This window comes from Mirounga leonina, unplaced genomic scaffold, assembly GCF_011800145.1.
Source record: "Mirounga leonina isolate KUSES-001 unplaced genomic scaffold, KU_Mleo_1.0 Mir_151, whole genome shotgun sequence".
In the NCBI taxonomy this organism is placed as follows: domain Eukaryota; kingdom Metazoa; phylum Chordata; class Mammalia; order Carnivora; family Phocidae; genus Mirounga; species Mirounga leonina.
In genome coordinates, this window is record NW_023270377.1 from 6,251,743 (window position 1) to 6,265,973 (window position 14,231).

The window sequence follows — 14,231 nt, forward strand, 5'->3', positions numbered from 1 at the left end:
TTACATCACGTGCCCTCAGTAGGCTGGTCCAGGCTGCATGTGACAGAGTCTGAACCTCAGCCCTACCCAGTGCCCTACCTCCTCGCTGAGCTTTTAATTCAACAGACCCAAGAACTCACACCCTAAGAAACACAATGGCTTTCCATTTTGTTCTTTAGCCACACCAATTCACCTTATTTTTAGAGTAAAAACCATAATCCTGAATCCAGTTTGGAAAGATTTGGGCAACTAATGTTTTATGTCAAAGTACAAGGAATGACAACAAGAAATCTGACAACGGAAGATTTTATTTATACACAGAACAGCCTATTTACACCCCCAGATCGGGTATGTACACAGCGATACAGGAGACATTTGCTTCCACGGCGGGCACTGTATAAATTAAGATCATAAATATGAGGGGTAAGCCCCACCCGAGGGCACAAAACCTTTTCTCCAAGATTCCCCCCCACCCCCAGCCACAGCGGGGACGGGTCGGGCCAGGCAGAGAAGCAGCCCTACAGAGGGCGACACGGCGCCGGCCCCACAGCGATGCACTTCCACGCGACACTCACTTTTACTCCATTCACCTCTAACTTACTAGAATCAGAAAAATGGTTTTTACGTAAACAGTGTTGTTTTCATCACTGACAACACATTAATTTTCAACACCATGCTTGACCCAACCCTCAGGCTTTCCCGAGAGAGGGCCGGGAGGGCCTGGGGTGGCCCCGCAGCTTCAGCCCCAGCTTCAGCCCCAGCCGCCGCCGCCGCCACCCCCCTCGCCGCGTGCGTGCTTGTCCCTGGTCCCTGCCAGAGAGGACAGCACACGTGCCATTCTGGTACCGCAGGGTCGGGTCCCCACAGTCTCCTTCCTCAGCCTGTTCTACCTGGAAAGCCAGTGATTGCAGGTGGCCAGATGATCCCTCTCTGCCTTCCATGTCCCGAACGGGCACCGGAACTCGGGGTGGGAAGGCCACACACAGTGGCCCTGCGGAGCACGGGCCTCTTCACCCCAAGCCCAGTGCAGCCACTCCGCCCTCGGGACAGGAGCGGGCCGGGCGCCCGGAAGGCCAGCAGCAGGAGCACCTCCAAACCAGAGGCATGGGCCCGGCTGGGCTCACGGAGGGGCCCACCGTGCACACCAGTAAGGGGGGGGCACAGGGGCCTGCAAAGCAAGTGGCAAGTAGAGGCTGTTCAGCGGTGAGTTCCCCAGGGCCCCCAAGGGTGACCGGATGGCGCCGGCAGCCCAGTCCCCTCGCACGAACAAGGGGTGAAGCGAGCTCCGGCGGGGGGTGGCACGGCCTGCGGACGCTCAGCTCCGCCCCCACCCACCCCCACTTTGGGGCATAGGGCCCTGGCTGGCAGCCGGACGCCGTTCCCCCGCCCGGGCCCAGGAGGGCTGGGGACGTGGGCCAGAGCGTCATGAGACAGAGCCATCCACGTGGTCAGAGACCGTCGGGACGCTGGCCCGGGACCAAGCCCGGGCTCCCCCAGAACGGGGAGGGGAGTCTCCCCGGCGCCCAGGAAGCGCGCTCTCCCCCCAACAGCAAGCTCACGCAAACACGTCCTCTGTCTGTGGAGAGACAGGAGAGGCTACGGCGTCTCGGGGACAGACGTCCCACGTCAGCAGCTTGAGAGGGTACCAGCCGGGACAAGGGACCACAGGCGAACGGGCAGGGGATGTGTCAGCCCAAGATCACAGCCACCCGGTCACTTGGCTTGAGGAGGAGCGGGTTCGCCTCCTCTCCGGGTCAAGTGAAAAGGGACGGGCCTAGCGACGCGTCCCGGCGCTCCCAAGCCAGGAGGGGCAGGGTCGCTGTGACCGACGGTCGGTAAACGGGACGACAGCCGCGGGGGCCCCGCGGGGCTGCTGCCAAGAGCCAGGGTGGCTGGCGGGCACAACCTTTCCCGGGCAGGAGGCTGCCGGCTGGGCCAGGGTCTGCGCGCCCCGGAGATGCCACACGGTGCGCGAGCACGGGGCTCGCGGCGAGGAAGCCGCTCGGCGAACGCGGGCTGCCCGGGGCCCAGGAGGCCGGCCCGGCCCGGGGCGAGGTCAGCGAGAACGGAGAGGTGGCGCGGCCGCCCCCACGCCGCCGGCGGGGCCGGGTGCTATTTCAAAGGTAGCTGTGTTGTGGGTCCGAGACCCCGGAGCGGTCACAGAAAGGGCACCTGCGAGGCCTCCCGTGTGGAGCGAAGGGAGTAGCACCATGAGAAGGGGCCGGCGCGGGGCCCGGCCTCAGCCGCGGGGGCGCGGGGGGCGCGGGGGGCGCGGGCCGCCAGGGCCAGGGCTAGGCCTCGGGGGCGGGGGCGCTCCGGCTCAGCTCCTTGATGCCGCACAGGATCCTCTTCACGTGGCCCACCTTGGTCACGCCGAGGTCCTGCAACGAGAGGACAGCCCTGACGCCGCTTTCCGAACACCAGCGTGCGGGGGAGGTGAAGACAGTGACACCAGACGGAGATGGCCCACGCGAGACCGGCCGTGCAGACGCCCACAGCTCCCCCGCGAGCACAGCGCCCCGCCGTCGTGCAGGACAGACCCGGGACGCTGGCCCGGCGGCGGCGGGTGGAGGCAGGGCCGGGACGAAGCTGCTGTCCGGGGCGTCCCCGGGGAGCCCTTGCCCTCTCCGGACGCGGCTCCGGAAGCCCCGGGCTCAGGCTGGCCCGGGCGCGCACCCCGCGCCTCCGGCGCTCGGGGCCCTGGCGGCCTGCGCCAAGCAGGTCTGTCGGTGCCGGTTCTCCAACAGCGCTCGTTCGAGCCTGGGTCACGTACTGGGGGCTCCCGCCATATTTCAGACAGTTTTGCTATTAAATTTGTTGCGGTCATCTGTGGCCAGTGGTCAGGACTCACTGAAAGCGCAGATGACCGTTAGCGGTTTTTAGCAATCTAGGATTTTTTCGCTACGGTAGGCACAGTTTTGAGGTGTCCTGTTCTTGCACACTTAACAGACGCCAGAGTATCCTAACCGTGACTGTCGTGTGCACTGGGAAACCCAACAGCTCAGACTCGCTTCCTCGCAGGGTCTGGGACGCACCCTGCAGCATCTCCGTGGGGTGCCTGCATCAGCTCCAAAGGGAGAGGGACCCCCGTGTGCTGGGGGCCGACGTCACACAGAGCTCTTCGGCTGACTCATTAGCACAGAGCTGTGTCCCCCAATAGAGATTTTTTATTTTTAAGTGGGCTCCACACCCAATGTGGGGCTTGAACCCACAACCCTGAGACCAAGAGTCACACGCTCTACCCGCTGGGCCAGCCAGGCGCCCCCCTCAACAGGATTTTTAATGTTAAAATAGTTCATTTGTCCAATTAGCTTAGGAAAAGCAAGGTTCCCCCCATCACGTCCGCTTTGGCCTTGTCTGGCTGCGGCGGGTGGCGACATGACTGCCGGGGCAGAGGTGGTCTCTCGGCCACCGCCATGCATCACCCGAGCCGTGCGCAAGAGAACCATGAGGAGAGCCCTGATGCTGGGACGTGGCCGGGTCAGAGGGAGGGGACAGAGAAGGGAGCACAGGGAAGCCCGGGGCGGGTTCCCAGGAGACGCTGTGGAAGTACCTTGAGGTCCCTCCGCTCTAGGTGCAGGAGCTCGGAGCCCCGGATGTCGTGTCGCGTGAAGATGTCCTTATACTCACAGAGACTGAGGTGCTCCAGCCAGGCAGCAACCTCCTCTGTCCCCCAGAGGTGAACTGTCAGAGACGGAAAAGCACGAACGCAGTGAGTGCCCAGAGCCCAGCGCGAGGCAGGTGGCAGCCGGCGCCTGAGGCGCCCCAGCAGCAGGCATCCCAAGACGCCCCAGAAGCCAGCACCCACACGGCCCAGCAGCAGGTGCCCCAGCAGCAGGGACCCCCACGCGCCCCCAGCAGCCGGCACCCGCCGCCCAGCCACTCGCGCCACCCAGAGCCACGCAGAAAGCAGCGAGGAGCCACCCGCTCTCCAGGGCAATGAGCTGCGCTCTGTTCCTGCCAGGCCGGCCAGCAGCCTGGCCGTTTGCCCCAGGTCCCAGGAGGGACCGGACCCCGCCAAGTACGAAACACCAATGTGACTCTGCTGCCAGGGCCAGGCCGCCCTCCTCCCCAGAGGGTTCATGTCCCTTCCGGTCCACGGCAGGAAGGGAAACAGGCAGAGATTTCACGTAGTAAGACCCACCGTCACTAAAAGAAACCCAACTGCTGGACAAACATGCGAAGAAGAAAAATCAGAGGGAGCGACCACTACCCACCAATCCAAACCCGGAGCTGCCCAGCACCTGAGAGCACTGGAAACAGCCATGCTCAGAGCCCCAGTTTATGGACTCCCCCCAAAAACGTCCTCGAGTGCCATTTTCTATTGACTTCCCCAGGCGCAAGTGCTGGTGGCCTGGGGAAGCCACCAGTCGTCGCTGGGGACCAGCAGCCCCGCACAAGACTGGAGTGTGAGCTCTGTGTCTCTGAGTGTCAGGTCACCTCTGCTGTCCGCCTCCCCCCTCGCACCCCCAGTCCAGGGCAGGCAGGCAGCGTGGTGTCAGTCAGCGGAGTCCGCACCGGGGGCGACCCCGGGCAGGAGCGACAACACAGGGCCGGAAGCGCAGGGGCAGTTCCCTAGCCAAAGACAGACACCACGGCGCAGGCCGCTAAGGGGTCATGGTCGGGGACCACGGAGAAGAGCCGCGAGGCCACGGGAGAAAGCAGAGACCACAAGGTCCCCACAGCCGGCGTGGCCAGCCACAAGGACAGCAGGAAGGCAGGTACCCGGGGCTCCCAGGCTACTGCGAGCTTCTCTGTTCTTGCTGTTTTTCTCTTTCTTAAACTTCGTCACCAGGCGGAACTTGCCGCTGCGGCTGCGCTTGGAAAGCTCCAGCATCACATTCTGTGGGGGAGGCGAGAGACAGGGAGTCAGAGCCTGATGCAGCCAGGCCTGGGCCACGGCAGGCCGAGCGGCAGGGCAGGGGGCGGGGCTCGGTCCCTGCTTTACTTACTCTGGTGTCCCCCTTGGTCTCTAGGCTTGCAGTGACTGGTTTGTAATGCCTTTTAAAGGCGGTTCCACAGTGATCACACAGTGTCTAATTTCACATTCAATTTCCTTCATTTTATAACATGTGTTTCTCATGTGATTAAAAAGCTTTGTGAATATTACCTAAATACCAGTACATTCTACCAAGATGATCCAGTAGGTCACAGCCGATCTTCCAGAGCTGCACGAGCAGGCTGGGACTAGCAGGGTGTGTGTGTGTGTCTTTCTAAACAAAGCGTTTCCAGCACTTTGCGCTCTTTCCTTGGGACCTACTTCCTGAAGCAGCATCGTGGAGGGACGGGGGACAGGGCACGGGGTCCCTTCCACGCCCCACCCCCTGGCCCCACAGGGCTGCCCAGCAAACGGGCGGAGCTCACGCTGCCCCTTCCCAGCACAGAAGCTGGCGCAGGGGCCTCTGCCGTAAAGAATGCTCCGCACACACAATACACGAGCCTGGATTTACGCGCGTACACGTCCTACCCCTGTGTTCACAAATAAAGCAGAATTTCCCATGTCCCAGGTGCGCCCCAAGGGCCTGGACTCTGCCCTAGGGCTCTGTCCACCGACGTCCCCACACTGACCCACACGGTCAGACTTGGCAGCTTTAGGACACTTTCAGATCTGAAAGGGACACGTGGTCCCGCTGAAAACAGCACAGGGATTTTCATTAGAATCACACCAAGTCTAGGCGCCTGGGTGGCTCAGTCGGTTAAGCGACTGCCTTCGGCTCAGGTCATGGTCCTGGAGTCCCGGGATCGAGTCCCGCATCGGGCTCCCTATTCAGCAGGGGGTCTGCTTCTCCGTCTGACCCTCTTCCCTCTCGTGCTCTCTGTCTCTCATTCTCTCTCTCAAATAAATAAATAAAATCTTTAAAAAAAAAAAAAAGAATCACACCAAGTCTAGAGTGGGGGAAGAATACGGGTCCGCACGTCTGGGAACATGCTCTGTGGTGCCCCCAACCCTCCTGGTGCCCCTGAAGGTCCTCCCCTTCGTGGATTTCTGATCGGAAGCGTTTCCGGCTTCAGCTTTTCTACGAGAAAAGAGACTTCTCACAATGGTATTTCTAACCGAGGACTGTAGCGCTCTAGGAACTTATTTTTACAATTTTTTTTTTAAAGATTTTATTTGACGGAAAGAGACACAGCGAGAGAGGGAACACAGCAGGGAGAGTGGGGGAGGGAGAAGCAGGCTTCCCGTGGAGCAGGGAGCCCGATGTGGGGCTCGATCCCAGGGCCCTGAGACCATGACCTGAGCTGAAGGCAGATGCTTAACGACTGAGCCACCCAGGCGCCCCAACAAATTTCTTAACTTGGCAAAATTATCAACCCTCGATTCTAACAGCTGCTCCACTGAAGACCATTAGCGCCCGGGCGACCAGGCTCTTCTACGCTGAGACTGGCAGGCACCTCGCTCCTCCGTGCTCCCACAGGAGGGGACACCGCAGGGACCCGCAGCTGCTCTCCCACGCAGCCCAAACAGAATCCTACGCCTGACTTTACAAGTTCTTTTTTTTTTTAATGCAATATGAGGATTACATTTTTTTCTACCTTTTATTATTTTTTTAAAGATTTTATTTGTCAGAAAGAGAGAGCGCACACAAGCAGGGGGAGCAGCAGAGGGAGAGGGAGAAGCATGAGCCCGACGCGGGGCTCGATCCCAGGACCCCGGGATCATGACCTGAGCCAAAGGCAGACACTTGCTTAACTGACTGAGCCACCCAGGAGCCCCTACTTCTAACTTTTAATATGGGTATTTTCATCCATTCATAAAATGGGGAGACCAGCAGAATGAGGCTGATTATCAATGTGACCTTAGTCGCCCCTAAGAACATTTCAGACCTCAAACTACGCCCCCCACAGATACTTCAGTAATGCAACCCCTACATCACCCCACAGCACTAGCACCACACGGACACCAGCAAAAATTCGTATGTATCTGATAATATCGAATCTCCCCGCCCGTTCCGAAGGTCTATCCTCACGGCGGGTGTGTGTGCATCAGGACCCTGATGAGGGCCACGAGGGACACTCAGCCCTGTGGCTCAGGCGCTCTCCCGTTTCGACCTTCGCCCGCAGAGAAAGCAGCTGTCCGCCCCGTAAGCCGGCTCCCATTCTGACTGACCACAGGCGGCTCCCCGGGAGCGGAAGGCCCGACCCCATGCCCGCGTGGAGCCGCTGATCGGATCCAGATTCCTGCCTCCAGACAGGACGCTGTCGCGAGCGGTGCCACAGGCTTGCGACTGCCTCCCAACAGGCGAGGCCTGCTGTCCTCTTTCTGGGGTCAGCGGCTTCTTCCACCACAGGTGCCGCCACCCATGCATGACCCGCCGGAAATCGAGCATTTCCTCGGGGGGGGGGGGGCGGCAAAATGGCCTTTCAATCCCTCTGCACTTTCCACCCGGAATCTTTTATAAAAAATTGCTTTCAATTATTTGATTTAAAGAAACACTTTTGGGGGCGCCTGGGTGGCTCAGTCGTTAAGTGTCTGCCTTCGGCTCGGGTCGTGATCCCAGGGCCCTGGGATCGAGCCCCGCATCGACCTCCCTGCTCCTCAAGAAGCCTGTTTCTCCCTCTCTCACTTCCTCTGCTTGTGTTCCCTCTCTCACTGTGTCTCTCTCTGTCAAATAAGTAAATAAAATCTTTTAAAGAAACACTTTTGGGGCACCTGGGTGGCTCAGTCAGTTGAACGTCTGCCTTCGGCTCAGGTCATGATCTCCAGGTCCTGGGATGGAGCCCCTCATTGGGCTCCCTGCTCAGTGGGGAGTCTGCTTCTCCCTCTGCCCCTCCCACTGCTCGTGCTCTCTCTCTCATGAATAAAATCTATTTTAAAAAAAGATTAAAAAAATAAAAAATAAATACACTGTTTTTACGGATCTACTGGTAATACAGAATTTTGAAATCAGATGCGCTAGTTTTTAAAAAAATGAACCGTTTGAAAGTTTGGGGCGCCTGGGTGGCTCAGTCGTTGAGCGTGGGCCTTCGGCTCAGGTCATGATCCCAGGGTCCTGGGATCGAGCCCCGCATCGGGCTCCCTGCTCGGTGGGAAGCCTGCTTTTCCCTTTCACACTCCTCCTGCTTGTGTTCCCTCTCTCTCTGTCAAATAAATAAATAAAATCTTTAAAAAAAAAAAAAGTTCAGGAGATTTGCTTCACAATATGTGAATATGCTTAACACTACTTTAACTGTACACTTAAAAACAACAAATACGGTAAATTTTGTGTTTCTTATCACAATTTAAAACACAAACTGGGTCAATGTCCATCTTTTCCTAGCTCTGATGAAGTTTTTTATATAGGAAATTACATATTCCTTGACATTTTCCCTTCAGAGATAATAATTTTTTCAAGTTGTCCTGTGGCCATTCTTTTTAAAATGTCTTTAGATTTCAATTTGTATAGTTTAAATTTTTCCTGAAGTTTCAATGGTTTCAGCAAGATTTTAAAATTAGCATTTCTTTGAAAATAGTATAACTTGATTTATTCTCTTATCTATTGTTACATAACCTTTATCACTTCATACTGTCCAAACTTGTCTTGATTATAGGTGCCACAGAGTGATTTAATTTCTTGTACTTTACAGTTAAGCTCTGAACAACGTAAAAGTCAGGGGTGCCAAACCCCACTCATGAAGTTGAAAATCATGAATAACTTCTAACTCCCCAAAGAGTCTTACTAAGTAACATAAACAGTCAATTAACACATATTTGCATGTATATCATATACTGTATTCTTACAAAAAAGCTACAGAAAAGAAAATGTTAAAAAAATCCTAAGAGAAGATACATTTAAAGTACTGCACTATATTTATCAGAAAAAAGCCTATATATAAGTGGACCTACGCAGTCCAAACTGTATTGTTCAAAAGTCAACTGTACTTTCAAAGAACTAACTTGAAGATTTGTCAATTTTTTTTTTTTTGCTTTCAAAGAAATAATTGTCCTATTTTTATGCTAGTAGAAATGTGGCACCATGCCCTCCCAAGTTTCCCTTTGCCCACTGTACTTCACCCCCATCTCTCCCCTTGCATGGGTGAAACTGAGCCAGAGTCCCAGAGGCTGCGAGTGCTGAGCTGTGAGGCAGCCAGCAGAGAAGGGTGGAGAAGTCAGGAGCCCTGGGAAGCCCAGAAGGCCCCAAGAGCAAGTGTGGTTTGCCTTTCCCTCCCAGGACCCCTGGCTACAGTTTCTGGCCTTAGGTTCCATGGGATGAATGCCAGCAATAACTCTACCCCAGCCCCACCCTGCTCTGCCCAAACTGGCTCCAGAGTGTTTCTGGTTTTGCAACTAACCTGCCCCTGGCCCCATCTGTACAACTTCCCACCTGTTACCCTGCACCGTCTCACCAGCCCACAATTAGGAACCCTAGAAACCAGGGCCACTATAGACATGGCTTAAAGGATTCATGAGGTCAGACATCCAGGGGAAACTTGTGCTGGTTTGTTTCTGCAGTGGCTCTACATTTGGTGATATTCGTTTTGAAAATATTTTTAGGCGTACAGCTCTGGAACCACAATCCCTGAAACAGAGGCTTTTAGTACTAAGACCTGAAAGTCCCAAACAAACCAAGTTGACTGTGGTCACCCTGCAACCAGACACTGGGCTGCGAGCCTCCCACTGCAGCAGCTGCTACACTGCCCATGAGCGGAGGAAAATCCTAGCCCTCCTGTCCTCAGAGGGAATCTGCTACAGGAGGAAGCTGCCCACCGTGGGCAAGGCATGGGGGCACAGGGCCCACCGCTGACAGCTGGTACCACTCCTACTTTGAGTTGGTATCTGAGGTTTCCTGTGGCCCAGCACTGTGCTGCTCAAACCATTCCTGGAAAGGAACCAACTTTAACAATTTCCAATCCATAGTGGACTGATAATTTAATGAAATACAGTAAAATAAACCACTAAAAAAAAAAGGAAACCAAAAAGGGACAAAGTATAAGCCTCAATTTTTTATTAATTTTCAACAGAAATAAAATTTTTGTTAATTGCTTAGAAGTTTCTAAACTCTTCTTCTCAATGTATATAATAACAAAGAGTTTTCCACTGTCAGTAGTGCTATCTAGAATATGATCCAATTTTGAAACTGTCCTATGGGCAAGAGGGAAAAAAAAACATATTCCCTCTTTACAGAGTATAAAATTCTCTCTATGGAGAAACATGATACACACACACACATACATATTTTTTCAATTTTCTTCTGTTTGTATGCTGTGATACAGTTTATTTCATTACTCATGGACTGATAGTGATGGTTCACACTACAATTTGGTTTCTGTCACTTTCTCTCATTTCAAGAAGTTTTTGCTTTACAATTTTATGTAAATTAAAATTAAAATTTGGGGGGTAGTCACTAAAAGAATAGACAGATAGCTTGTATTTCCAAACTACTAGAGGGGACAAAGAGAGTTGTGTGGGAGGAGAGACTTATCAATCAAAAAGGAGAAATTAAAAGAAGCAAAAAAGTGGAATACAAAGCACAAAATATGGGAAAATATACAGATAAATACATCAGTAATCACAACGAATATAAATAGACTGAACTCTTCAGTTAAAATGCAGGGTACCAGACTGAATAAAACCTCAATTTGACAATATGCTATTTATAAGCAAGACACTCCAAATAAAGCTTGAGAGTAAAAGTATGAAAATGAAAATACCAAACAAACTTAAAAAGAATTACTAAATGTCTTTACATAACAATAAAACCTATACGCACCCAATAACATAACCTCAAAACACAGAAAGCAAAAATAAAACCACAAATGTAAATGGAGATATCTACATTCATGATGAGAGACTTCAATAGTAATTGATAGATAAAAAGACAAAAATAAATCTTCTGATTATAAAATATTTTACCAATATCAAGTGATCTTTTTATCACTTATTATAATCCTTTTTATATTAAAATTTACTTCACATTTTGTATGTTTTCTTAAAATTGTTTTAATCTTTCTGTGTCATAAGTTTTTACTGGGGATGGGAGAGAAAACTGGACTATTGTGATTGGTATGTGGTTAGATTTAAACACAATCTTATAATAATTTGTTTTTAAGAGGAAAAGCTACATCATTTTCTATTATCTTACTTATATGCTGTTAGCTATACCTTTAGTCCCTTCTTTTTTTTTTTTTCTCCTTAGATTTTTATTTAAATTCCAGTTAGTTAACATATCATGCAATATTGGTCTCAGGAGTAGAATTTAGTGATTCATCACTTATTACATATAACACCCAGTGCTCACCACAACTAGTGCCCTCCTTAATACCTATCAACCATCTAGCTCATCCCCTGCCCACCTCCCTCCATCAACCCTCAGTTTGTTCTCTGTAGTTAAAAGTCTGTTATGGTTTGCTTACCTCTCTTTTTTTTTTTAAGTCCCTTATTTTCTTTTATAGTGTGGATTATACTTTTTGTTTTTAGAAAACTGATTTGGAAAAACATAAATCTTTTCAATTCTACTAGAAACTACCTTTAAGTTTTTTTAAAGATATTACTAACTCTGCATTTCCCTAATTATCAGTCAAGAACCTTTTTTTTTAAACCTTCCACCTTAATGTGCCTTCATTCCTCTGTCCATGTCTTCTTCCCAGCCTCCCCACTCCCTGTCCACTTCACAGGCTTTATAATAACTTAATCTGGAAATCCTGAGCTATATTATTGTTATATCTATCAAACATTCTATATGTTATTATCTTAGTAATTTTCTTTTAAATGAAAATTTTATATTTATAGTTAACAATTTAATTTTGATGAGCTTGGCCAGTCCTTTTAAACGAAAATGTCCTCATATTTTAAGTTACTGAGTTTTGTTGTTTCACTGGAAGGTCTCAGAGTCAGTTTTCCATGCAGGGTTTGCACTTGTCAACAAATGCCTTCATTTTCAGAGAAGACTAGGACAGACTGATGTAGCCTTCCTCTGTACCCTCACCTTAACTGCTGCCAACAGGTTCTAACAAACAAAACTGGCGGTAGGGGTGCCAGATGTGTAATGTCTAACAGTTCTTTCTCTTTCAAGACTGTAGTACTCTACCCTAGGATGAACTTTTCTCCTGGCCCACTTCTGTTCTATCCCTGATAAAAAAGACAATCTACAGTTCGCCTTTATCAAGATGCTGCCCACAAAACTGACCATCCAACAAGCACCTCTCCTGGGCTTTTGCAACAACATCCCAGGGTGCAATATGCCCAGGATCCTATCTGTCCCAGCTATAGGGAGTATGGCAAGCTGGAGTCTCGAAACACATGCAAAAGAAAAGTGTGAATGAGTGGAACACACCAACTCTGTCCCTGTCAACAACAAACTCAAGAAGCTGCCATTTATCCAACCAATGTGTCTTCACACCAGGGACAAACAGTGGGGCTAGGCTCAGTCTTCTATCAACTTCCTGGCCACCCCTGCCATCTGTTTCCGAAGGCAACAAGTGCCCAGTCATCAATACTAACTCCCAACTCCTTCCTACCTGCCAGTCTTTTTCTATACCTCCAAGGCATTTTAATAGAGAAGTCTTAAGAAGCCCTATCAGGGGCTGCAAAATGGACACCATCTTAACCTCAAAGCTGCACAGATCACAGTGATTACAGGTACTGAAGGGAGAGCCACTGCATCCAGGGGTGCCCAAGCTGAAGCCCTGTGACCCACATACCTCTTCATCACCAGGCTCCATGGGCTGGCACAGCCAGGGGGTGTCTGCCAGCTTCCTCAGTTGCTGGTCCATCTCTGTGAGAGCAGCCCCAAGCCGCTCTTTCTGAGGGGGATCCAGCTGCTGCTCCAGGCAGGAAGGAAAGAGAGACACAGCTGGTTATTAGCAGTGAGGAGCTGGGGCCACAGCAAAGCCCCCATGCAGGCATGCAGTCTGCACCAGGGAAAGTGATCTGTTTCTCAGACAGTTCTTATAAAAATTCCTAAGGAAACTAAGTCATACAGCACTGGCTAAGGGGCCAAATTCAGAACCTCCCCTTCTAAGTAGGATCAGGTGAGGGAATTAAAACTCTTCTTTCATAAGTACTGGAATAAACCAAGCTCGTCTGAAAACTGAATGAGCGGCGCTGACACTTCACCAACTTCGGTTTACCCTGAGACCCCTGTGTCAGAAAGAGGACAGGACCAGATCGCCTGCACCAGAGTGCAGGAAATGCTGAGGCAGCAAAGAAGCAGTCGTCACATTCAGAAGACCAGACGATTTTGAAATGAAGAATAGAGGACATGGAAACTAGCTTTTTGGGGTGGTTCTCCAGATGAGTGATCTTCAGCAAATCACTCTACCTCCTTTGACCTCCACGTCCTCATTTTTTTAAACAAGAAGGTTGGCCAGGCCATCCCTCGGGTCTTCCCTATTTTGGCTTCTGCAATTCGGTGAAACCCGACCTGTGCACTTGCCCAGGGCTGACTCCTCAGCCAGGTTGGCAGGGCTGAGTGAGGAAGGGTGACTGCACGTCTGAGAACGGAGCCTGCCTGCCTGGTCACAGGCAGATGGCTCCATGCCTGCAGATTTCTAAGGTAGAATTTCATGTGCAATGACAAAGGTGGTTCTGTCCATAGGAGTCTAACATGCTAGAGATGATGTGGTTGAGATGTGGCCAGAGGATTGGAGAACCAGCCATATGGCCAGATCAGATGACCTCCACAGCCCCTTCCAACACTGAGTCTAGAATTCTTAAGGCCAGGAACGCCAGGCTAAGATCTGCTGCCCTCTGCACAAAGGTCACTACATGCAGAGTGAGGGCCGGCCTCTCGGCTTACCAGAGCCACCTTCCCAGCCAGCAGCAGTTCCGTCTCACTGCGCAGAGCTTTGATGTTATTCACCATTTCCAGGACAAAGCTGCAGTTCAGCCCCTGAGAGGAACCAGAATGACACCCATGTAGAAGGCCCAAGGGCTAGAGGACTTCAGAGGAGCAAAACCTGAAAAGCACAGGCACCTCTGTGGTTCTGGGCTTGCCGTACACTCGGTCCATGGACTTGGAACTGGCATTGACGGCGTGGGCAAGTTCCTGCTCCATGTCTTGATGGGACTGAGCTATCTCCCGGATACTAGAGAGAAAGAAACACAGCACTCATCAGACCAGAGGAAGGGGCAGCCTATAACATCACCCCGCTCAAAGACAGGCCCAGGTCCAGCCCAGGGGGCCAACACAGACACAGCTCAGCCAATGGCAAACAGAGCAGGTCTTAAAGGGGAAATGTGACACCAAAATCCAAGTTTTTCCAGAAACTCAATGAGGGAGGAAAATACCCAAAATGAGACTCACACCCTATAAAATGGCAAGCTGACAGGAAAC

General features: G+C 51.7%; 1 protein-coding gene across 5 annotated transcripts in view; it reads right to left on the reverse strand.

Annotated features, from left to right (window-relative positions):
* Positions 1-269: 269 nt before the first annotated feature.
* The window catches only part of DGKD (diacylglycerol kinase delta), a 131,665-nt gene continuing 117,703 nt past the window's right edge, over positions 270-14,231 (reverse strand). For 4 of the 5 annotated variants that reach the window (XM_035006826.1, XM_035006829.1, XM_035006828.1 and 1 more), the window contains 3 exons: positions 13,872-13,983; positions 13,695-13,787; positions 11,849-12,717 (listed from right to left, as the gene is read on the reverse strand). In XM_035006826.1, the coding sequence (XP_034862717.1) occupies positions 12,148-12,717; positions 13,695-13,787; positions 13,872-13,983 (775 nt within the window). In that variant the 3' untranslated portion in view covers positions 11,849-12,147. Of the gene's footprint in view, positions 2,361-3,532; positions 3,664-4,704; positions 4,823-11,848; positions 12,718-13,694; positions 13,788-13,871; positions 13,984-14,231 lie in introns of those variants that run through there. The other variant, XM_035006827.1, reaches the window with a different exon arrangement.